The 26,447-nt window shown below is 40.4% G+C and overlaps 1 protein-coding gene across 2 annotated transcripts in view; it reads right to left on the bottom strand.

The window, feature by feature from the left end:
* LOC131958248 (neurogenic protein mastermind) overlaps positions 1–25,589 on the bottom strand; it is a 39,776-nt gene extending 14,187 nt beyond the window's left edge. Inside the window, exons 1-2 of one of the 2 annotated variants that reach the window (XM_059323164.1) lie at positions 25,067–25,589; positions 19,403–20,026 (exon numbers count right to left, since the gene is read on the bottom strand). In XM_059323164.1, coding sequence (XP_059179147.1) covers positions 19,403–19,663 — 261 coding nt within the window. In that variant the 5' untranslated portion in view covers positions 19,664–20,026; positions 25,067–25,589. Of the gene's footprint in view, positions 1–7,969; positions 8,059–19,402; positions 20,027–25,066 lie in introns of those variants that run through there. The other variant, XM_059323165.1, reaches the window with a different exon arrangement.
* Between the last annotated feature and the right edge of the window lie 858 nt (positions 25,590–26,447).

Here is a 26,447-nt window from a genome sequence, read left to right as displayed (position 1 = left end):
TTCAGTGACCTCACAAATGAAGGTATAGTGTGGTCAGCACAATACCCAGCCGCCTTTATTTTTCCTAACGTGAGTCGGGTACCCATCAGAGGTTCAGAGCCTAGGTGACGAACTCAAGACTTTCGGGTTAGTAGACGAACGCCCTACCATTCGACCACGCCGTTCGTATTTAACTGTACTGTGGTCTATATCTTTACGGTGGTCAGTGTCTATACAGTGGTAAGCTTTTCTGATGGACGTGGCTATAACACTGTGTCCATGACATGACTGAACCTGACTTTAGTTACCAGGGTACCTCAGGGTATCTCAGTGTTAAAAAACAACCATTCAACACATACACTGAAACATCCTGAGGCAAGTCAAATCAGTTCAATGTATGATCAGTAGACACGGCATTCACAACTTAAAATCGCGCAATTAAAAAAAAAGCAATAAAAAAGATCTCTTAATTCTTTGATGACAATCGCATGAACGTCGTACTGGAATATCTGTGCATCTATTTAGTTTACACATGGGGGAGATTATTCCTGGGACACACAGGGATAAGTATGTTGCCTCCCTTTCTCCCCCGTGTCCGATTTATATCGAGGTGTTTATTTGTTTAAACAGTTTTTTTTTCTCACCCGCCCCCTCCGTGCCCGTCAAAAAAAGCGTTAAGCCGGTGACACTAGTGACCTACTTAGTTCGCAACTGAACAATGCAGGATTATATTTGAACGCAATTTCTCTTCCCCCCCCCCCCCCCCTTTCCGTTAGTGGCGGTAATGAGACTATCTCTTGTACTAGTCGAGTCATATGCTCTTATGTTGCGGGGGCCATTCGAGATATTTTGGTAACAACCACAGAGTATGGCAAGGTCAAATGGTAGAGCATACGACTGCGAAAGTTTCGAGTTCGAATCCGGGTCTAATGAATACCTGACTCACGTTAGGGAAAGTAAAGGCGGCTGGGTATTGAGCTGACCACGTTATCCCTCTATATGCCGAGGTCACAGAAACAGGGGAACACTCTACTTCACTTGCCCCAAAGACCATCGTGTATGAAAGGAAACTTTTTTTTGTTACAGTGTATGTTTGCTTTAATAGTTCAAATATTTATGTATCAATCAGGATTAAAATCCGCATCAATAATCTAAAAAAAAAATTAAAAAATTAAGAATATGTATCGTATAAAACATATATCAATGTATAGCCTCTATCTGCCGATTCTCGGACACGAGAAGGTCCAGTTACAAGAGTCTATGGCGAAGTCACGGTCAGTGCACAGCGTGATCGGGTGGTAGAGCGCACGACAACAATCCAATACTCGCATACCGGGCTTCCGTCCGTAGCCCTCCCAGCTCTGACTCGCGTTGGAGGAAGTAGGGGGCGGTTAGGTATACTGCTGACCACACTACCCCTTCCTATGCTGGTGTAACAAAAACAGGTGAACTCTACTTCATCTGCCCCATGGACGCCAAGTTCGAAAGATAGTTGCAGCGTCATGGTGGTCGGTCCACTGTTGTGCCCAGTCACCTATGAGCTGAATCACCACCACGTCAGCCAAAACATCCCTCCCCCACCCCCACCCTCTCTTGGTTGATAACAATGAGTGTCAGCTGTTGAGTCATGAACATGAAGATAAGCGCAGAATTGTTGTAACGCGATGTAGCACCACGTACCACCATGTAGCACCACGTACCACATGAATCACCACGTACCACATGAATCACCACGTACCACCATGTAGCACCACGTACCACCATGTAGCACCACGTACCACCATGTAGCACCACGTACCACCATGAATCACCACGTACCACCATGAACCACCATATATCAACACCATGAATCATGAACACCAAAGGATGACGACTGTAGCACTGCATGAGAGATTCTACCAAGTCCCTCCTACAGGCTGTCACCCACACATGGTCTTGCAGCGTGTAAGTAATGTGATAGAAGATCGTTAGCTCAAGAAAACAAAAACATTGAGTCACGAACATTCAGCAGCTGATACAAAACACCGTTCACTGTGCACGAACTACTGCCGGCATTTTTTGTCCTACCAAAACACATGATATTGGATGTGATACTTAATTTCACTGTTTCTTTCTGGCATCTCCTGAAGCAAGTTTACCGCCCTCCCTAAATATAAAGTGGTTTAGAAAATATATACTTTTAACAGTGTCTCCCCCTCCAGTAAAATTGTGTCCGCACCCCCGACAATTTTTAAGTGACCCCCCCCCCCCCCCCCCCCAAGTAATGAGGAAACATTGCTTAATTAACACCCCCACAACACATATTATTTCTTACTTTCTTGACCCTGCTCACAAGATGCCCGTCTGTAAAAAAAAAAGACTAAGAAATGTAATAAAAATAATAGATATAGTAAGGTTTCGTTTAATATCATTACTAAATACGGTTAGTTACACAATCTCACTAATTCCGTGCCATCTATGTGTCTCGGTGTCTTCGTGTTTTGTGTATATAACTGTGCCATCGTGTTCATTTCTGTACCAGCGTGTGTTCTTCTTAGGTGAGACAGGGAAATCGAATCAATCTTAATTAACGTCTGCGCCACTTACTATTAAACTAATTAAAAAGAGAGAAGCCGATGCTTCATCTAACTTTAGTGGCGCCACTTGACAGTGGAGGACACGGCCGGACCATGCGGTGTACAGGGAGGATAGGACGCCAGATCAGAAAAACCGGTGACATCAATGCATCAGAATGTAGTTCACTGACGTCATGGATTGGGTGAACCGGTGTCGGATCAGTTTTTATACCAACGTTAAAAAAAATTGATAGTCACCACTATGTTAGTAACAGTTATATATGGAAAATTAACATGAATATCTAGGAAGCAATTTTTTTAAAAGTTTATATGCTAATGGGACATGTTAAGAAATGAAGCAAAAAAAATAATGTGTGAAAAAATAGGTATTCTTGAATTATAAAACAAGTCTCAAGTCTCATTCAAAACAAAATTCGCAACCTGTAACACAATTCTGGTTAAGTTTAGTTGCCTACGTTGAAGTTAGGTTTAGTTGGCTCACTTTATTTCAAATGTAATTAAATGTATTTGTGCCAACTTTTTTTTTAACTGGTTAAAATAAAGTTGAATTTTAAAATAGGACGGCTAAGGATGCATTGAAATATTTCTTCATTAAAATGTATGAGGCTTTATTTTCTCTCAGATTCGGGATTTCAGTCTAGCCAGACCTGACGCCACATAAGGCGTTAGGTTTAGACGTGTATAACACAGTAGACATCTATTTAATTAGATTGTTTGGGGAGGGGGATATTGAAGGCCAAAGACGGAAGCTAAATATAAACGTCATAACATAAGCAAAACAAACTACACTTTCGTTTAATAAGACGTAATAACTGACACACTATTTGAGGAGTTAAATGTTTAATTTGTATTTAAATAGAAAGTGGGGAAAACTCGGTCAAACGACGATCTGAGTTCGTCGTCTGCTGTTAATGTTGTTACCGCGAGAAGGCTTTCTGGGAATACGAAATTTGCATATTTTTTTTTTGGTGCGCATTGAAATGTAGGTCAGTGGGTTAGGCCGGTTACGCATGGGTTACGTTCACATGAAGTGTGATCCGGTGCATTACGCGGCGTGTGACAAACACGGCCAAACGCACCGGCGTGTGTATGTGTGCAGCGTATTAGATTGTGTAAGATGTGGGGGCCATTTGTATTCGGCAGTGCGGGAAGGAGGGGGGTCGGGGGTCAAGGCGACTACGCATGAGCAGCGCTGTGACACAGCTTTCACTGTCCTGGATGAAAGACATCCGGTTGGGAATGTTTCAGATTGCCGCGGCGTTAGTGTACGGCTCTCTGTAGTGTATGTGTGTACAGGCGCGGAGAGCGCGTAGGACGATGCATGGAAATATTTTGATACGTTTGATAAAGGAAGTAGTCACTCAGACATGCGCATCACAGGCGCTGACGTCACGTATTTTTAAACCTACGAGCCGAATATTTAACATGTGGTGGGTGGTGGTGGTGTGTATGGGCATACAATTATGATAAGGCAGTAATGGGGAAGGAGGGGGGGTCACATAGCAGTGACAAAGCTGTTTGTTATTTATGAATCTATATTGATTGAATAGCATCGATTAGTCACACTTGCTTGTTGAAAGTGTTGGTTTCGGTGAGAACAATACCTTTAGCGTTAATGTTTCAATGAGGGTTGAATGTATTAGAGACAGCTGTAAATATGTGAAATATTTTAAGGTTCACAAGTATTAGATGAAAGTTGTCACAAATAGCGGTATAGGGTGGCCTAGCGGTAGAGCGCATGACTGCTAACTCGAAAGCCTTGAGTTCGAATTCGAGTTAAATTTAGTACAACCAAGTAATGGTGAGTAGCTATTACAGAAACAGGTGAACTCTACTTCATCTGCCCCATGGACCGTCTGATTTGAAAAGGAAACTTTACTTTGTACGTCATCTAGAAGATTCTAAAACTTCGAGAGTTCAGTCAGCGAGTAAAAATGAATGACAGTTGTACAGAAAATGCTGTCCTGTATTATGCTAATAACCAAGATACCATAAGATATGCGCAAGTGATAACCCAAAGATGGATTAACTAAAGATAGGTCTATTCGTACTGAATTAAATATGAACGAGACTTTAGTTAGTTTAGAACTAGCGCACCCAGCTAGTGAATGTGTTCAACATCGGTTTATTTGATAAGTGGTGTGGGCATGGGATGAATACATTTGGGTTAAATGCGAGGCTATAAGGTAGGAAATTGTTGAGTGGTAGTAAATATATAGAGATGCGTTTTGAAAAAAACGGTTGTAAGTGGAGAGGGTGGGGACAGGTTTGTAGGGAAAGTTTTAGGTAGTCTGGTTGTAGTTTAAATGGATTTTGTTGTAGCGGATGTGTACGTTTTATATGTGGTTTTATATGGAAGAAATATAACTTCAGGTTAAAAGAAAAAGAAATTTAATCATACACTAGACGAGTTATGATTTTACGGTATAATGAAATACAATTGAAACTGAATGATTAAATTCGACTGTACAGAATAATGAAAAATGAAAAATGACATTCGGTTTTACAGAATGGTGAAATAGTTGTATACAATAATTTGAAAAAAAGGTTACTAGATTTTAAAAATGTAAAAAAAATATATAAAAACTGTTTTTTTAAGAAGAAAAAGAACTAACGGATGAGATGCTACACTTTTGCTACGATAAATGTATCATAGAAAGATGAAAACGGTCGACTGTAGCAAGTACAGCGTGTAATGGGTACCTGTTGACGACAGTTCTCACCTAGCGGTTATGTAGACACGGTGTAGATTCCCACGGCTGGCTGGAGGCCTTTCTTCATTCATGACGACAAGATCCACCACCACCTACCTCATCTCTCGTCTGACGGGCTACACACAGCACACTGACATAACACACCGTCTTCCACACACACACACTGGAGGAATTGTTCCACGGAGGTGGGGAGGGTTGGGGTGTTTATACGCACCCCCCCCCCTTCTTGCCTTATCGCGAGATGGACAAAGGGTGGCCGGGTTGGGTCACGGGGAGGTTAGGGAGGAAGCGCCGTTTGACCATTGTCCAACTCCCAATAAAGCACACCCGGGCGATGACTGTGGGTTTTTGGGAGGGTCGGGGGATAAGGGACGGGGTCAGCGGCACACCCAAATGTGTGTACAAGATGAGGTATGGGGTGAGGCGGACGCCGAGTGGGGGAGAGGGGGAGAGAAAAATCAATTGATGCGTGAGGGGGGGGGGGGGTGTAGATTGATTTCGTTTACACGGCAACATCACCGCCACAACACACAACTCTGCTCCAGTATTTGCTGGGGTTTTAAAAATGTATACGTTAGAGAACTTGGTCAACTTGAGGGAGGAACAGAATATTTTTTTTAAGTATCACAGATAAGTTATTGATATGTGGGTGTGGGGGGGGGGGGGGGTATTTACAGTTACATTTCAGCACACCATAAATCCTGAAAGTAAAGGATGTTTTAAAAATCTCTGTTGTTTACCAAACACACTTTTGTTTACTCTGTAAGCCACGACGGGTTAAAAACTGTTTTCCCCATAACCCGCTGCGGAAGTCTTTTCTCGGTTTCATAAAAACACGAAAGAACAAATCAATACTGTATTTAGATTAATCAGTAATTAATTAGTGTACTATACGCAGTTTGACTGTTGATTTTTCAATTTATTTTTTTACAAAATTACATCCTCTTACAAGTACTATCGTACGAGCTTTATGAAGTACGAACAATTAATGCGTGTAAAGATTAAAACGTTTAAATCACAAGAAAGTTGAAGTAAACAAGCCATTTCTCTCTTTGTGAAAATATCACGCTCGTTGGGACGGTTGTAAAAGGGCGTTTTTCATACGGCGTAGTTTGTTCTTCTAACAAAGTGGATGTGGTTCAGTTTACGACACATTTAAAAAAATAAATTCTTGTGTCGTTTATTTACAAACTCGGATAGGTAAAGCTAGTTTAATGGATACGATACAGGGGGGAGATACAGAGTACATACATAGATATCTAGGCTGAGACAAGAGTACATATAAATAAAATTCTTTATGGTGTTAATTTGCTCATATTTAAACAACCGCTTGTTGCTAATTAATTTTATTTATTACGACTAGTATAGCTGTATACATGAAATTAAAGGTACAACAGTAGTGTAGTTGTATAAAGTATTATGTTAACAGCGTTTTTGAAGTGGTATCCCAGAGAACAATAGAATTCAGTGTAATCAAATATGTTATATCCCCTATTTTATATAACCTCCACGAGACTATATTATTATTATTATATATAGGCTATATCAAGTATTGTGTGTGCTCTATGAAAATGCAAGCCAAAAAAATAAGGAAACCACTTAAAAAGTTGTCTCAACCTGGCACAAAGAAACGGTACAGGACATGACGTGTGTTTACACACAGACACAAACGGTTTTTAAAGTGCAGGCTAAACAAACACACCCCTTGTTTTCGACGCCGGGCCGCTGTGTTGTGCTATTTTATTGATGTGATTGTTGCCATGACATAATTTGTTTTTTATTATTAAACGATATGCTTGTCGCCAAAAACACGTTTATTAATTGATGTATTTTTTTTTAACGAATAAAAAATGTTTATTAATTGATCTAATTGTAGACATAAAAAAAAAACATTTTTTGTAAATTGATCTGATTTTAGGAATATAAAAATATTTTTGAGAAATTGAATTGATCGTTGCCATGGAAACGACACGTGACCTACTGGTCAAAACTTGGAAGTACACGGAGGTCCGCGTGTGAACACAGAAATCCCAAGGACGACTACCAATAACAAGCACCGGAATGGAAGTAGGTCAGCCAAATCATAAGTTGTAATTAACGCGATATCAGTTTAATTAGCCGCTGATAAGAGTCGAGTACGGTGCCGTGTGTACGGCTAACACAGTCAGCTGGTCGTGTCAGGAGGGGTCCTTATCGATTAGCCGTACCCTCGTATTCTTGTTACTTCGTATCGCGGGTAAAGATATCAGGTCCAAAACCATGTAAATTTAAATGCTTATGTAGAAAAACAAAAAAACACTCCTAAATTTGGATTAACCTACAAGTCAGTAACATAACAGGCTTAATAAAATTATTTTACTTAGGCCTACTCTACTAGTGCCTATTTTTAAATGAATTTATGGGTAGTTTTAAAATACGCCAAATTAATTACGAATTATTAGGCTAACTAATCAGGAATGTAATCTGCTAACGATATTTGTAGGAATTAACTAGGGTTATAGTCGAGATCTAATCAATTAATACGCGTTATCTTCTATGCAATACGTAGGCCTACAACATCAACAAAACAAGTAACAAAATAGGACTAATAATCCTAATTATCAAATAGGCATACTAACGAAAACTATTGTTTATTCTACGGTCTAATGACCAGTACTTGTTAAAACTTTAATTAAATAATTAATTAATTAGCGAACTGACCACTCTGATGGGCGAATCACAACAAACACAATCCGTATCCTCCATCTAAGATCCATTTAATGAACCGCGCCTGATTACATGCACTACACACACACAACACAACACGGCTGATCGCTACACACTCCAGGAAATCGGGAATCTCCGCTGATAGGACCCGGCGCGCTTATGTTTCTTACCAGCCTCACGACCCACGCGTGGCAACACGCTCGGTCAAGTACTGATAACATTACGTCAGCTGGCGGGGTGGGGGGTGCTAGGTGGGTGAGATACGGCGTCGGTGGATTTGGTAGTGTACTAGAACAATAGGCAACATACACACACACACACACACCAATTCAAACAAACGGTAAGTGCTATCAAAACAAATAAATATTTTTTTTTAATATATTTTTTTTTCGAGCTCCTGGAAAGAAATTAATGTTTACATGTTGAATTTAATGTTAAATCAATGCTGTTAAATCAATCAATGTTAAACAAATCTTTAAAAAAAAAACCCACTCCGACCAGATAATAGACACCCCCTCCCATTACACACATTCCCGTAATTATTTATTTGATCTTGCTATATTAGTGAGGGTAGCAATACTAAGAAAGAGAAACTGTAATTACTTTAAAATTATTTGTTTGTAAAAATGTTCTTATATTACAGTAATGAGACCTTTTTTTCATTATAAATGTAATAAGACGTGAATACAATAATTAGGCCTAGATCTATAAATTATAAACAATAATTTATAGGAATACCCTGATGATAAAATAAATGAAGATTTCTATATCTCGGTGCTTTTAAAAGAACGTTATTTATAAAGGGGCAAGTATGAATGTTTTATCAAATTACGTTTTAGTATTTAAGAATTGTAATATCTTGATACCTGAATTTAAAAAAAAAAAATTATTACCATATTTATTCTATACGAACCGATCGTTCTCCGTTACATCGATCCAAGTTCCTGTTAAAACTTTTTCTTTCAACCCCATGTTGAAATTCTCTGTAACTCTTGCATCACACATTTACTGCCCTTTACTACCCATCTCGTTATACCACGCTATCCCTTTTAGTAATTGTTGATAGATCCAATAATTGTTTAAACTAATGTATATGATTAAGTTAAAAATCTGATTTAAAAAAAAAAATCATATTGTTTAGTAGCCGCCCGATATGTACTAAAAATAATCTAACGTTTGAAAGAATCAGCAGCAGAAGAAGTATGTGAACAATGGAGTTAGTTTAATAACAATACAGTCATTGTGAATTGAGAAAAAGCTTATAAAACCCAATGCGTTGTTAAACCAAAGGTCATAGAGTTCGGTTTTCTGACTTCATAGCACGTTGATTCCCAGACTCCAGAGATCGCAACTGAGTCCACCCTGCTCTAATGGTAACACACTAAAATAAGTGTAAATAATATCGAAATATTCAATATATTTATCCTAAGGTGTGGGGTGGTGGAAACTTTGGGGTAGGAAAAATGTCTGGTGGGGAGAACCTCTGGGGTGGGACAACCTCTGTAGTAGGCGGAACCTTTGGTGTTGGTGGATCCATTGAGGTGGGTGGATCCATTGAGGTGGGTGGATCCATTGAGGTGGGTGGAACCGTTGGGGTGGGTGGAACCTTTGGTGTTGGTGGAACCTTTGGTGTTGGTGGATCCATTGAGGTGGGTGGATCCATTGAGGTGGGTGGAACCGTTGGGGTGGGTGATCCATTGAGGTGGGTGGAACCTTTGGGGTGGGTGGATCCATTGAAGTGGGTGAAACCTTTGGGATGGGTGGATCAATTGAAGTGGGTGGAACCTTTGGGGTGGGTGTATTCATTGAGGTGGGTGGAACCTTTGGGGTGGGTGGATCCATTGAGGTGGAGGAGCCTTTGGTGTTGGTGGAACCTTTGGGGTGGATCCATTGAAGTGGGTGGAACCTTTGGGGTGGGTGGATCCATTGAAGTGGGTGGAACCTTTGGGGTGGGTGGATTCATTGAGGTGGGTGGAACATTTGGGGCGGGTGGATCCATTGAAGTGGGTGGAACCTTTGGGGTGGGTGGATCCATTGAAGTGGGTGGAACCTTTGGTGTTGGAGGAACCTTTGAGGTGGGGAGAACCTCTGGTGGGAAGAACCTCTAGGGCGAGGGAACCTTTAGTGTGGGACAGCCTCAGTAGTAGGTGGAATTTTTGGTGTTGGTGGATCCATTGAGGTGCGTGGAACCTTTGTGGTGGGGGAAACCTCTGGAGTGGGGGAGGGGGTCGTGGTAGTGCGTAGAACTTTGAGGAGGTGGGGGATTTTTTTCGTGGGGAACCTATGGGGTGGGGGTGGTAGTGCGTAAGCTTTTAGGTAGGGGGGGGGGGGGAATTTAGGTGGGGGAAACCTCTGGGGTGGGGGTCTAAGTAGTGGGTGGAACTTTTGCGGTAGTTCAACAACAAGGACCAACACAGCAACAAAGTATCCAGCCCAAAGTTACGGGTGTATGGCTGTTGTCGCGTGTAATCATTTTAATAACAGGATGTGAACCATTTTAATGCCGAGGAATGTTTGCTGAAGTGCCAGAGGTTCTCAGTCTGTTGTTTGGACACCAGAGGTTCTCAATCTGGACATCAGAGGGTCTCAATCTGTTGCTGGGACACCAGAGGGTCTCAGTCTGTTGCTGGGACACCAGAGGGTCTCAGTCTGTTGCTGGGACACCAGAGGGTCTCAATCTGTTGCTGGGACACCAGAGGGTCTCAATCTGTTGCTGGGACACCAGAGGGTCTCAGTCTGTTACTGGGACACCAGAGGGTCTCAATCTGTTGCTAGGACATCAGAGGGTCTCAATCTGTTGCTGGGACATCAGAGGGTCTCAATCTGTTGCTGGGACACCAGAGGGTCTCAATCTGTTGCTGGGACACCAGAGGGTCTCAGTCTGTTGCTGGGACACCAGAGGGTCTCAATCTGTTGCTGGGACACCAGAGGGTCTCAATAGGATTTTAGTTCTTTGAGTTGGGGATGTTTGCTGTGAACTATCAAAGGTTCTCAATCTGATTTGTTCCTGGTATTAACAATAACAGCTGTGTTGGCATAAGTTCTCAGTCTGACTTTAGTTCTTGGTATAAGAAACGTTTGCTGTGAAAGATAAGAGGTTCTCATGCTGTGTTTCCTTGCATTGTTTAGGTGACAGAACAGCGGTTCTCAACTCGTGGTTCATGTCGACCAAAATTTTTGAGTGGTTATTTTTTTTAAAGAATTTAACTGCCCTGTGTACCGTATGTATAAGCGTAGAGGTGTTGTTGAGGATGGATGGGGGGGGGGGGGGGGGGTAGCATACAACTGCTAAAGTGAGCTTCATGTAGATTCCAGCTAGCACTAAAGCTAATTATTGTTCAAGTGGGGTGTTTTTTTAATGGTTCGCTTAAACACGTACTCTTGTTTCACGCATTTCAAACACTTGTACGCTATGTAAGCACTTTATGTCTGCACTATGTAAGCACTTTATGTATGCACTGTGTAAGCACTTTATGTATGCACTATGTAAGCACTTTATGTCTGCACTATGTACGCACTTTATGTCTGCACTATGTACGCACTTTATGTATGCACTGTGTAAGCACTTTATGTATGCACTATGTAAGCACTTTATGTCTGCACTATGTAAGCACTTTATGTCTGCACTATGTAAGCACTTCACGCGCACAATATGTAAGCACTTCATGCACACAACATGTAAGCACTCCATGCGAATAATATGTTAGCACTTCAAATCTGCACTATGTGAGCACTTCATGTCTGCACTATGTAATCACTTCATGTCTGCACTATGTAATCACTTCATGTCTGCACTATGTAAGCACTTCATGTCTGCACTATGTAAGCACTTCATGTCTGCACTATGTAAGCACTTCATGTCTGCACTATGTAAGCACTTCATGTCTGCACTATGTAAGCACTTCATGTCTGCACTATGTAATCACTTCATGCCGACACCATGTAACCCCTACATGCCTACACGATGTAAGCATATTCTAACACCGACTGAGAGCCCAACCACGGGTCAACCTGTTGTTTATGACCAATTGTAACTCTTATAGCAAACGAGTAGGTAGGCTACACGCAAGGTGTACATTCAGAGGGCTACACGCAATGTGTACATTCAGAGGGCTACACACAGTGGGCGGGTAGGGTATATTCAGTGGGCTACATTCAGAGGGCTACACAAAATAGACTATACACTATAGGCTACGCAATGAGCTACACACAAACAATGGGCTACATACTGTGGGCTACACCCAACCGCTATAACCAGAGCCGCCAATATGCTGGTCACGGATTCGTATTTTCACTGCCACCAAAACTTAATTGAAAATCGTCCAAATATTTCCTGTCACATGACACCCCCCTCCCATCACCCCTCCGCTCCCATAAAAACAATCGCGTAATTGGATTGTAGTTAATTAAGCAAACAAAGGTATAGATGCTAAAACAGCAACAGCGCGCTATACTAACATGTTGGGTTTTCCCCAACAAACTCAGACGGACCTCTACCCCCCCCCTTCCCCCCCCCCCCCCCCGTCATATATACACCACTTTCGCATCCCCTTATAGCACTAACCACAATCCCCCATCCGCGCAATCCTTACCCACTGCAACCACCACCACAACAACGTTGCAACCTCTAACCATAACCACTGCAACCACCACCACAACAACGTTGCATCCTCTAACCATAACCACTACAACCACCACACAACGTTGCAACCTCTAACCATAACCACTGCAACCACCACAACAACGTTGCATCCTCTAACCATAACCACTACAACCACCACAAAAACGTTGCATCCTCTAACCATAACCACTGCAACCACCACCACAACAACGTTGCATCCTCTAACCATAACCAGTGCAACCACCACAACAACGTTACATCCTCTAACCACTGCAACCACCACAACAACGTTACATCCTCTAACCATAACCACTGCAACCACCACAACAACGTTGCATCCTCTAACCATAACCAGTGCAACCACCACAACAACGTTGCATCCTCTAACCACTGCAACCACCACCACAACAACGTTGCATCCTCTAACCATAACCAATGCAACCACCACAACAACGTTGCATCCCCTAACCATAACCAATGCAACCACCACAACAACGTTACATCCTCTAACCATAACCACTGCAACCACCACAACAACGTTGCATCCTCTAACCCTAACCACTGCCCCCCCCCCCCACCACTACAAACATCACAACAACGCTGCATTCCCTAACCACTGCCCCCCCCCCCACCACTACAAACATCACAACAACGCTGCATTCCCTAACCACTCCCCCCCCCCTTCCCAACCAGTACACCACTGCCCATTCCACCACCACAACTACGCTGTATCCACTAACTCTAACCACTGCCCCCCCCCCCCACTCCCCCACCAAAACAACGCTGCATCCCTAACCACTGCCCCCCCCCCCCACCACCACTACAAACATCACAACAACGCTGCATCCACTAACCCTAACTACTGCCCCCCCCCCTCCCACCACTACAAACATCACAACAACGCTGCATTCCCTAACCACTCCCCCCCCCCTTCCCAACCAGTACACCACTGCCCCCTCCCCCACCACAACTACGCAGTATCCACTAACTCTAACCACCCCTAAGCACTAGTCGTCGTTCTCCCCCCTCCCCCCCCCTAGCATCTCACAGTCAACATTTCCGAGAACCCCTAATAAAAGCAATAGGGATTACTAGTACGTTATAGAGCTTCTTATCGATTTGCCGTACCGGCATATTCCAGTGCCGTCATTTCCAAACTCGTAGGGATACGTTCAGGGTTGAACGCGCACTGGTTAGAGTTTAGACTGGGTTGGTATTGTTAACTTTAAGAAAGATATTATTATGTAAGTAATGTTGATGCATGGGGTTTTTTCTGCATCAGAAAACCTGAAAATGACGGGTGTGGTAATTAAAATGTATTTACCAGTTCTGATACGGACTGGTCTGTGGGTTAACAATTAGCGTAGCTGTGGGTTCTAGACAAGTCTGGGTTCGGGGTAAAAGTAAATAAAATACCGAGACAGACTTAGGAGCAGCTGTAGCCGGCATGTCGGATAGAACGATCGGGGTTTGTATCAATGCGTTTGTTGCCAGACTTTTCTGGCACGTCAAACTAAAAACAAAAAAAACAAGGACCAACACAGGACAATTTCCATATAGCCTTTAGCAAAACTAGCCTGACCGAAAGGGAGGGGAGTGATGGTGGTGATAAGGGAGGTAACACAGTCGTGTTTTTTTTTAAAGGGGAAGGGGGGTAACCTCTGGTTTAGTGGCGGGATGCTTGCGAAAGTCGTCTACACATTGGAGGCGGGGAGGAAGAGGGGGGAAAGATTGTGTTGCCCGGGCCAGGCCAGTGGTAGCAGCGACAAGAGGGGGTGGGGGAGGTGGGTCCCCTCCCCATCCCTCACCCCAATGAAGTCGGATTTGCGATTAAGGGTATAAATGGAACAGGCTACTACTAGTACTGGGCTGTTCGACCCGGCGATTCTGGGGACGAGCAGTCTATAAATAAGGATGTTCGGTTTAGGAACGGGACAAAGCTCAGCTGGCCACTGTAGGGGTTTGTATGGTTCAGATTTTTTAAACAATTTAGGAACGGGACAATACTGGACACTTTAAGAGTCTAGACCTATATGGTTCAGAGTTTTTAAAAAATTTAGAAACGGGACAATACCGAAACTGAACACTGTAAGGGTCTTTGATATCACGAGGTTCTGATTTTAAACGATTATTCTGATGTTAAAAACCACGGTCTTAAATTTAAGAGGGGGTGGGGGGTGGGAAGAAAAAGACGTTTGAAACGTAGATTTAGGGCAATAAACCCCCACATGCCAACAAAGAAAATAAATCATACTGAAAGTCACATTCATTCCCATGTCATAGGGCATTACACCAGATGGAAAATAGAAATGACACAAAATGATATAATTTAATACCGCATCGCGGATAAGCAGAACAAGCACCTAAACCCTAGTTATATTCCTTGTCGATTGTCTACTTTTATTGGATGACAGATCAAGTTTGAAGTTAGGATTAGAGCAGGTTTTTAAGTATCCTTTTGCACACGTCATTCCTGTTTTTTTTTACTAACAGGTAAATCTTGTACATGTTCGACAGAACAAGTAATTTTTACACATGTTCCATATTGGTGTTAGGAGCTTACATACCAACCACCCCATATCCTCAAAAAGACTGATCGACTAACACTATTTCTAACAAAGAGGAACAAAAAATTAACTCTAGAATAAAATGATATGAGATGATATAAGCTACGACGTATGCATGTGTATGTAATGATGACCATGATCTTAATATTAATAACCGACTACAATAGTAGGTAAGAATCTACACGTATGCATGTGTATGATGTGTATGTAATGATGTCTTGACTTGTTTTGACTTAGTCCTCTTTGCTCCTTAAGGAACACAGGGCCTCCACCATTTCGTCCGATTCCCGGCTATTAATTGTATGTTATGATAACCACGATCTAATATTAATAACCGACTATAACAGGGGTCGGCGGAAGAGCCCTAAAGTTACAATCTACAAAATATCGCAATGCAATTTTCAAAGAGCCACTAACATTTTATGCACTTCGGTAGTGGAAAACATGGAACAATTGCCACGGGGCTGGCCACAGCACTGTTGTGGGGCTGGGCCTATAGCCCAGCGGCTGTCAGCTGTCCATATACGCTCTACTCCATCTATTCTCGTTGTTTTTTTTATTGTTTAAAGTTGTTTCTGTTTTTACAGTATTATATTTTTGTAGTTTTGAAAATAAAATAATATAATTATTATGGAACTGGAGAGCCGCATATTGACATCAAAAGAGCCGCATGCGGCTCGCGCGAGCCGCAGGTTGCCGAACCCTGGACTATAACATTAGGTAACAATCAACGGCTGCTATAGCAATAGTTTTACACAAATTTCGCTAAGATAAAAAAAACTACCATCAAGACTGTGACTGATAAGGTTGTATTGTCGCCAAAGGGTGTCGAGTTCTAATACTTGAGATTTTAAAAAGTTAACATGCAACTGTCGTATTCACAATTACGGAGGATGGGGAATGTTAGGAAATAAAACTCGCAACGGTGGGGGGAGGGGGATATATGATAGGCGATGAAAGGAAATATTAGAGGCGACGACAGAAAAGAAACATTTTTTTTTAAACGTGATGGGCGATGACAGAATGAATACACTCAAAGAACTGATCGGACAAAATCAGCATGAAAACAGCAGCTGTTAAAAAAAAAACATTTATCATCCCTTCACTAGTAGACAACAAACAGCATTTTACAGTAACTGACGCTGTCTAGACACAGACCCCAGAAAGTAATACTCAAAGAAGAAAAAAACTGAAACAGGATCACGCTGAGTTTAAAACCACTGTGTAATTCATCTTCACTGTTTGGGGCTTGTTTGATTTCCTCCAATGCTACATTTTACAACCAAGTACTTGTATACACTACAAACAGTATGAGCATGTAGTGTGGCCATATTGTTATGGGTAACCTCTGACCTGTGGGCAGCAATGTCTAAATATCCAGATGCTGCTCAATAATTAGTGACGTGTTTAATGAATTAAAAAGTTGAAATAACAAACATTATTTTGTAATATTTACATTTGTAATATAGAATTTTATTACTGAAATATAATTTGCAAGTGGCTCTTTAAATGTTTTGGAAGTGTTGCCGACTTATGGATTAGTTAAAGCAGACATATAGATGAATATTATAAAGCCGAAATTTAGAAGAATAAGATAAAGCCAAATTTGAGATTAATTATAAAATAAATTTAGACGAGTTCGATGGGATGGTATCAAACATGTTGTACGGTGAACCCACACTATAATTTATTTTGGATTTGACCGAACTTAGGGTGGGGGGTGGGGTATGGAACCAGCATGAACGAGACGGATGGAACCTTCCAATTTCTTGTAGCTACTAGCCAGGTAACTGAGTTCCCCAACAGGTGTCTTTTGTTTACAGGAGTACATGATGGAAGAAATATCACACAGGTATATTCATCCCGTGCGGGGACGTCTGATGTAGTCCGGGAGATGTTACATTACAGACTTACTGCCCTTACATTACAGACTTACTGCCCTTTGATCCCAGAGACAGGGGCGTGGCCAAAATATTTGGTTATCATCTCAGATACTGACACGGGAGATTCAGATCTTCAATGATACCTTAGATACTGACATGGGATTTTCAGATACCTTAGATACTAACTCGGGATTTTCAGATATCTCAGATACTGACATGGGATTTTCAGATACCTTAGATACTCGCACGGGAGATTAAGATCTTCGAAGATACCTTAGATACTGACATGGGATTTTCAGATATCTTAGATACTGATACAGAAGACTCAGATCTTTAAAAAGATACCTTAGATACTGAAATGGGATATTCAGATATCTTAGATACACAAGATATTTAAATCTTCAAAATATATCTCAGATACTGACAACAGGAGACTTAGATCTTCAAAAAGATACATTAGATACTGACATGGTATTTTCAGATATCTTAGATACACTGGAGATTTAAATCTTCAATATTCAGATATCTCATATACTAACATGGGATATTCAGATATCTCAGATACTAACATGGGATATTCAGATATCTCAGATACTGACATAGAAGATTCAGATCTTCAAAGACTGGAACGCAATACAGGTAAGGAGCATAACATAATTTTCTAATTTTCAAAGACTAAAATGGGATCAAAAGTAAGAACCGCTTACAAAAGTAAATTACTAGAAAAATCACAGTAAGAACACAACAAAGTTCAAAACATTTATTTCGTACAACTATTTTTTAAAATTCTGAAAATATTAAACTGTTACAAATTTACTCAGCTTAATTGAAAGAACAATTCAAACTGTTAAATAAAATTTTAAATGAGTATGTTAGATCTAAGCAACAGAAGACATAGCACATGAGGGGTTTGTCAATAAACACAGCCCCTAAAAACGGAAAATGTATAAGAGACATACAACACATGAAGACAGACAGCACATAAAGATAAACAGCCCATAAAGAGACTCAGCATAATAACACAACGGCACATACAGAAGTAGCAGCTCGAGGCAACACACCACACCTCCAAAGTTTTTCTTATTTCATGCATCACTGCATGCATTAGCATCGATGCAACAGCCTTTAGTAAAATATTTATGCTTTTTCTTTTCAGCGCAGCCGCATTTAGGTTTGTCATTAGGCACCATCAGAATTGTCATTTGTGTTCGGATTTAGGCTCTACCAAGATTGTTATTTAAGTTTGTCATTAGGCAATATCAGAATTGTAATTTGTGTTTGGATTTAGGCTCTACCAAGATTGTCATTTATGTTTGTCATTAGGCACCATCAGAATTGTCATTTGTGTTTGTCATTGATTAGGCACCATCAGAATTGTCATTTGTGTTTAGAATTAGTACATCTTTTTAGAATTGACAATCATCTATCCTTGTAATGAAATTCGAAATATTGAGGGCTCCTCTATAGATTTTTTAAGCCAGAAATTTATACTGAGCCAATGTAAGATCTACCAACAATTAGTTGCTTAAGACCAAAACTAGCCCACCAAAACAACTTTTGGGGACCACAAACTGGACCAATTAACTGTCTTAAATAACACTAATTGGACAACTAAAATTTATCTTAAAGACCATAAACTGGACAAGCAAAATATATCTCAGAGATCATTCAAACAGCTGACACCAAAAGAATGAAACATCAAAGCTTTTACAAGCAATCCACGGACAATGCCACCAATTGTGTTCATGGTTCAACAATTAATATTACCACGGGTGTAAGAGAGAAAATACTTTCAAACAAGATGACTTTAAGGATATAACAATATAATAACAATAATACAGTTTTTTTTCTGGGTATTGGTATTAAGTAAGCTGAACTTATGAAGTTTTTAAACTTATTATAGATTTTGAAAAAGTAGATAATTAAACAATATTGATAATATTGCTGAACTATAAATATGCTATACAGTGTGAGCAGTTGCTTTCTTTAATAAAAATAATGCTGTGTTAGGATGGTCCTGGCATACATTAAAATTACATGATTGATTTACTATCCTTAAACTTTTAAACCAGACTTGTATACAATCTTTTCTTGTACTTAAATATTATTTTATTAATTGATTTCCCTAGGACCTGTGAGCAACATGAGATTTTTTTAAACAGTATATTGGGAAAGAATTGAATTAATTTGAATAAAAATTATGGCTTTTAACTGATACTTAAACTAAAAGCTGGTGTAATTATTTTAAATGTTAAAATGTATTTGCTCTAATGTAGAAGTTAAACTGGCCACATTTAGCTTTTATTAACCTGTAAATTTTAAACTGACCAAATATAAAGTGCCCAAATGTACTCACATTGACAACTAGATTCCTGTGGTCACTCTGAGTGCTATTATTGTCCCTGCTAGCTTTAGACTGCTTGGCGGCTTTCTTGGCCCGGCTCTCCAGCCAACGCTGCCTAAGTAAAAGAGTGTCTGACTTCTGCTGCTCAAGGATGCTGGGCCTAGAGCTCAGGTACCGGTTCCCTGAGGCCGAGTGGTGGTGGCGGTAGAGTTCTAACCGTCGACGGAGTTTGTCAACCACATCTTTTCTTTTGGGGGCATAGAAATCCCCCATGCTCGCCACGGGGCCGCACTGCTGCGGGAAAGGGGGGCGTCGTGGGTTGAGGGCGTCTGCGCCGAGGGTGCCAGGTCGACTCTGGGGCGGAGCCGCTGCCGGCGGGATGGCCTGGGTCTGCTGCAGGTGCTCCTGGGGGTAAAACTGCTGCAGGTGGTGCTGGGCGGGGGGCAGCGTGGGGTAGGGGACGTGGTGATCCAGCACAAAAATGAAAACTTAGCCACCGTGGGCGACCAACTTCCAGGTGTGTTCAGGCTCTGAGTTGCTGCGGTTGTGGGGTTTGCATGGATGCTGTCTTTGCTGACCTCAACCACTGACCGTTAACCACCTCCTGGGTCCGCTGACATTGATAACAAACACATACTGTTGAGAGAAGAAAAAAAAGTCAAGATAAGTATCAATCAACTGCCCCAGAACTGTATGTAAGTTGCAGCTTGTCTAAAAAAAACTAGAGAGTACATGTTTGAAATCTGGCATAAGATTTCAATATTCTGATATTAAAGGACCACATCAATGTGACATCTGGCTCAAGTAATAAGTTAAAAGCCACACCTTGATTTGGTGACTAATCTTGTATAGGTAAACTTAGATTAAAACGGTGTTTTCCAGCAACAAAGAATATCAAGTGCTGGTATACAAGAATGGGGAAAGTAGCTTTGAAGAGATAATTGCTGATAAAAAATAAAAACCGGCTATTGTAGTCATGTCTTAGATCTCTTGGGGTAGGGGATGTCACAATATAGAAGTCAAAACAATTCACTAAACCATGGGGAAACTATTCATTACATCTAGGGGAAACTATTCACTAAATCTAGGGAAAACTATTCACTACATCTAGGGGAAACTTTTCACTAAACTAGAGAAACTATTCACAAAACAAAGGGGAAACTATTCACTGTTTAGCAATGAATGCTAACAGAAGGATACTGATTGCTAACCAGATGATACTGATTGCTAATCGGAGCAAAAAGATTGCTAACAAGAGGATACTGATTGCTAATCGGAGCAAAAAGATTGCTAACAAGAGGATACTGACTGCCAACCAGAAGGTCCAGAGTTTATTTTTAAATTTGGTTCCCATGACCTGGTCAAGCCAGCTATAATGGGATGGGTACTTGACTGAAGTGAGGGAAAAAGATAACAGTGGGCAGATTCCTGATGGGAATGGCATAGTAGAGAGGTAGAGCAAACAACTGCAGACACAGAAGTCATGAGTTTAGATCCTAGACCCTCAATATGTAGCATATTCCTGGGTCCCCCTCAGCTCTGGTGGGTGGGTATATGAGGGAAAGTAAAAATGGTGGTCGTAGTGGTGCTAGCCACATGTTTTGTACACAGAGTTGAGAAACAGGTGTAGTCCACCTGCTCCATTAGTTCTGGGTGGGTTATGCCTTTTGTTTCAAAAGTAATAATAGGTTAATATTATCTACAAAAGTCTGGGTGGGTTATGCCTTTTGTTTCTAAATTAATAATAGGTTAATAATTTCTACAAAACAGGTTCATAATCCAACTCAGTGCTAGACTTTGTTATGTGTTTGACTGAATGCCTTAAACACACAAAAAATGGTTTGACCTTTTATGAAATGAAAGTTAGGTTAAAATAAGCAGTTTGTTGAGTAATGTGCAGGCCTTTGTTTAGCCTGCATCAGTTTGTAAAGCTAAGATTGAATAGGTCTATAGATCTAACACTGAATATGGTGTAGCTGTAGGCTATTAGAATTAAATTTGAATAAAGCAAGCAACTTGCAGTTACAATATGTGTAAATAAATGCTACATATTCAATAGTTGGCCAGATTTTCAAGAGACATATTTATCATTAATTAACAAGAAGAAAAAAATGGTTAGTGTTTGACTGCTTTAAAAAGTTTGAATTTTGTAGTAATACAATAATAGGTGTAATAGCAACAAATTAGAATCTTAAAATATACAGAATGTGGCCAAGTAAATATATTTGTGGCCAACTAACTAAATATTGTTGTGGCCTCCTAAATCTATATACTACTAAAACTCAACTTTGTTTACATGTTTGAATATTTATTTGTTTGCCTGATCGACTATTGTGATATGTTCGACTCTATCTGGAAAGCTGTAAAATAGTATGCAGGTAGAGAATAATTTTTTAATGCAGACAGACTGTTGATCACAAATTTATTTAAAGACGTTAATTAATTTATTGATTTATTCATAGTTAAATTAACCGTATTTTTTTAAAAATGTTAATACTTTGAATAAACTTTGTGGGGATAGTGACGTCCCTTGATGTGTTTACTTTTTGGTTCAATAAAAATGGCGGACTCATCATAGACTTTGTGGCCCATTCAAAAGTTTAACGCGTTACAAAGCTAATTTTCTGCCGGCTATAACTTAAACAATACGTCCGTTTGCTGTATTTATTACGTTCCAACACTTATATCAATTTTAAACTGTCTTTTTTCATTTAGTTTTACAATAAATTTCTCTAGATCTAAAGATCAGCTGTCGAAGAAAAGTTATTTATAGATCTAGATCTAGATCTAGAATCTAGGTCAAATCAAATCTAATTTTCTGTCGGTCATAACTTTAACAATACGTCCGTTTGCTGTATTTATTACGTTCCAACACTTATATCAATTTTCAACTGTCTTTTTTCATTTAGTTTTACAATAAATTTCTCTAGATCTACAATCTGTCCAAGAAAGTTATTTATTTATAGATCTAGATCTAGAATCTAGAATCTAAATCTAGGTCAAATCAAAAATTTATTAGTTATAGATCTTAATACAAACCAAAAAAGAAACGAGACTTAAGCAAACCAGTCGTAGATCTAGAATATAGATAATTCTATCTAGATTTAGATAATAATGAGTTTCTATATACTAAAATATTTTAGACCTTTATTATTTTGTATAAATCTTTGTTTCGACTATGCAAATTTTGAAGTGCTGGCTCCAGGGCGTATTTGCGCAGCTTAAGATTCATACGCTGCTTCTATACCGGAATTTTGCTAAATTATAAACGTAAATTCTAAATATAGCTCAGTCGTAGATCTAAAATATAGATAATTCTATCTAGATTTAGATAATAGTGATTTTCTATATACTAAACTATTTTAGACCTTTATTATTTTATATAAATCTTTGTTTGGAATATGGTAATTTTGAAATGCTCGCTCCGGGCCTATCAGCGTAGCTAATGATTAGATCTAGATCTAGATTCTAGATCTAGCAAGAAAAACTAAACTTAAGACCTAAGCAAGCGAGTCGTAGAATATAGATCTAGATCTAGATAGAATTATCTAGATCTAGCTAATTTCAGAACTTCTTTATTTTATATAAATCTTTGTTTGGCTAATTTAAGATTAAATTTAATTTGAAAGTTACTACTACTAGCCTAATATCTAGATCTATGCGCGGAGACTCAAAAGTATAGTATAAAAATTCATTTGTGACGTCACGAGTAAATAGCTAAGTTGGTAGCGTAGCCCGCTCTCATGTGGGTGGCACAGGTTCTAGACCAATATGTCAATGATATTTTTTTTCAATTTTTTTTTTTTTAGATGTGAATGATAAAGTTGCCTATCTGAACTTGCCAGGATACAGGGCAGGTGAAGTAGAGTTCATCTGTTTCTTTGTCCTAAGCATATGAAAGGATAGTGTGGTCAGAGACATGCTCGGCTGGAATCGTTTTTTAAACGATAGAAACATGTTGTCTGAGACTTGGCGGGACACTGGGCAGGTGAAGTAGAGTTGAGTAGGTCACATGTGACGTCAGTATATGAAGGGATAGTCCGAAATCGGTGTTTTCGGTGTTTTTAAAAGATAAGAAACATATTTTTGAATGTGGGGTCTGTTTTTTGTGACGATAAGTGACACTGCAGTAGCGTAGCGAGGAGGGGGGGGGGGGGGGGGGGGGGGGCGGGAGGGGAGGCGGGGGGGGGGGGGGGGGGGGAAGGGGAGGCGGGGGGGAGGTGGAGGGGGGAAGGGGGGGGGGCGGGGGGGACATATGTTGGGGCGCCAAAATGGTTTGGAAAAATAAATTGAAAGGTTGAGGGGGGTTCAAATCGAAAGTTTGAGTGGGGGGGGGGGTGCACATCAAAAGTTTGAGGGGGGGGTGGGGTTGAAAATATCGAAAATCTTGGGGGGGGGGGGTTAAAATCGAAAAGTTTGTCCCCGGGCGCCGGGAAGGCTCGCTATGCCTCTGAGTGACAGACGTGATGTTTTTTTGATGGATTGACCCCCGAAACCCACAGTTATCCAACGGATGACGGGTATTCTAGTAATTATCTAAATCTAGTATTATTTGATAGCGTTCTGTATCATGTAACAAAAACTAGATCTAGTCCTAACCTAGCCTAACCAAAGTTGATACGTTAATAGTAAATAGTAAACACGATGACTTTATTTACGGAAGGATTCAAAAGTTACACTGATACCGGCTGGCACAGCTGGTAAGACAAATATGAGGCAAATGGTCTGCATGAGAAAATCTTTTTTTTCTTGCACATATTTTAAACGGCAGCTTGGTTGGCATAGAAAACAGATACTGATTTACACGTTATTTGGGCCTAGAAAGTTGATAACATCCCAAAGGGTAGTTAAGTGTAGATCTAGATTTTTATGCAGCCAGCCAAACACTTGGACTAGTCCAAATGCAAATCTGGATCTTTGTGGATGTTGAATATAACTTTCAAGCAGCAATGGTATCACCATTAACTAACTACTGCACTAATACTGAAATCTTAGGCTAATGATAATGTTACTAGACAAATAGCACAAGTTAGGTTTAGTCTACTTTGGTTACATGCAATAATAATGGCACAGCACTCAGTACAGTATTCAAGATAAATCTATGTTGCAAGATTGAGCACGAAATTTAAAAAGAGAACAATAATGACCAGATGCTAACAGTGTTAAGTACAGTGATATTTAGATCTGGGCTAGATCTATAATCTATACATTTATTATCAACTAGATCTAGATTCTAGATCTAAAATTCTAGGTCTAGAATCTAGATCTAATTATAATAAACGTCTAGACTCTAGATCTAGAATATATCTAGAACGTATTACTAGATCATATCTATTAAATAATAGAAACTAGAGATAGATCTAGATTCTATATTTAATTAATAATTATATTAGGGCAATTAGGATTAGACACATTCGATTTCTAGAATGTGGGGTTAGATCTATTCTAGATTCTAGTACTACTTCAGTGCTAGAATCTAGATCTAGATCTAACGCCACATTCTAGAAATCGAATGTGCCTAATCCTAATTGCCCTAATATACTTGAAGTAGAGTCTACCACAAAATAATATATTGACAAATAATAAAGTAGATCTAGAATCTAGATCAAGATCTAGTCTAAACTAGACTGAGTAGACTCTCTAGGTCCAGATCTTCAAAGCAAATAGAATACGTACCTAACTACAGCGCTGACACATCGTTACTGCGCATATTTTGTAATTCGTATCCAATTACTGTTGAGGACTCAGTGACTCTTGCTTGCAGACACAACACAAGTGGTGGCCGGAGCACACACTCCTACAGAAGGTGGGCGAACAATGAGGCTTATTTGTTTACAACCATCATACCAACCTTCTCAGCCGCTGGCAAAATCAACACACACTCACACACAAAAAAAACAGCTAACTAGCGAGAATATTTTCCAGTGGAAATAGAAAGTTTTGAGCCCTTTGCGAACGGCGTGTAAAATGTAAACCACAACAAAGAATTATTAAAAAGCGTGTAGCCGTGTTACGGCAAGCGTCACATCCCTGCGCTGGGCGATAGAGTTTAACCGTAGCTACGCCGATGCGACACACCAGCGCTAAACACTACACAAAGTCGATCTATCCAAACACCCCGCTCGCAGTGGTGTGCAGGAACATGGGATAGCCCCGAACTCTAAGCCCGACCTCTCACTTGGCGCTAACATGACTGAAATACGCACTCCTGTCCCCTCAATTTCGCCTAAGTCGAAGCGGCCGTTCACCCACTGACGCACAATGGACCCCGCGAGCGCAATATTTTCAACGGCACGCTTACCAGACTGGGCTCAACCAATAGTACCAGCTGAGGGGTGTCAGGCTGGCTGTCTTGGCTGGGGCTTTTTTTTTTTTCTCTTCATAATCAACTCGAGATTTCTTGAGGGTGAGAAAGCAAGGAGACCGTTGAAGTAAAACTCGGTTCTTCTTTCCATTTCTTCTCCCCATCTCTCGCTCACTGGTCGAGAGACAGGTGTCCGCGGCCGTACTGTGTCCAAATTACTATCGGTTGCATACAAGACACCCATAATGAGAGGCTCCACGATGTCCGATCGAGGGGGGAACAAACAGAATAAAAGTACATTGAAGTCTGAAACAGGACTTCACTCTAACCCATCATTACTTTAGGCACTGTCCATGGGGCTTAAAGCCTAAATCCTTCCTGTTTTATTAACCAAAATCTGACTTCAGTAAAAAAAAAAAATTTAATGTTACAAAAATGTATTTATAGCTTATTATTATTGTGAGTACATTTGGTGCGTACGTGTGTTCTTATTTTAAAATAAACCGCCGGTTTGTAAACACGTAGGGCCAAGCGTTGTTTTTTCTTGCCCCCGGCCTCGTTTTCAAGGTAGAGGTTTGGATTAGGGTCAGTGCGAGGCCAGGTTGGAGATGCTCTGAATAGCCCTATTAGCAGAGAAGATTCAATACGACCTGCTGTCGTTTGTTACGGGCATTCTCCTCAGCTTCATCTTACCCCTCCCCCCTCCCCCCCCCCCTAGCCCCACCATTCAGTCTCTAGATGTAAACATATCTC

This window comes from Physella acuta, unplaced genomic scaffold (genome assembly GCF_028476545.2).
Source record: "Physella acuta isolate Inbredline_101_S28 unplaced genomic scaffold, ASM2847654v3 ptg001306l, whole genome shotgun sequence".
Classification (NCBI taxonomy): domain Eukaryota; kingdom Metazoa; phylum Mollusca; class Gastropoda; family Physidae; genus Physella; species Physella acuta.
Note: the sequence above shows the minus strand (reverse complement) of the source record. Positions and strands in the feature narration are given on the sequence as shown.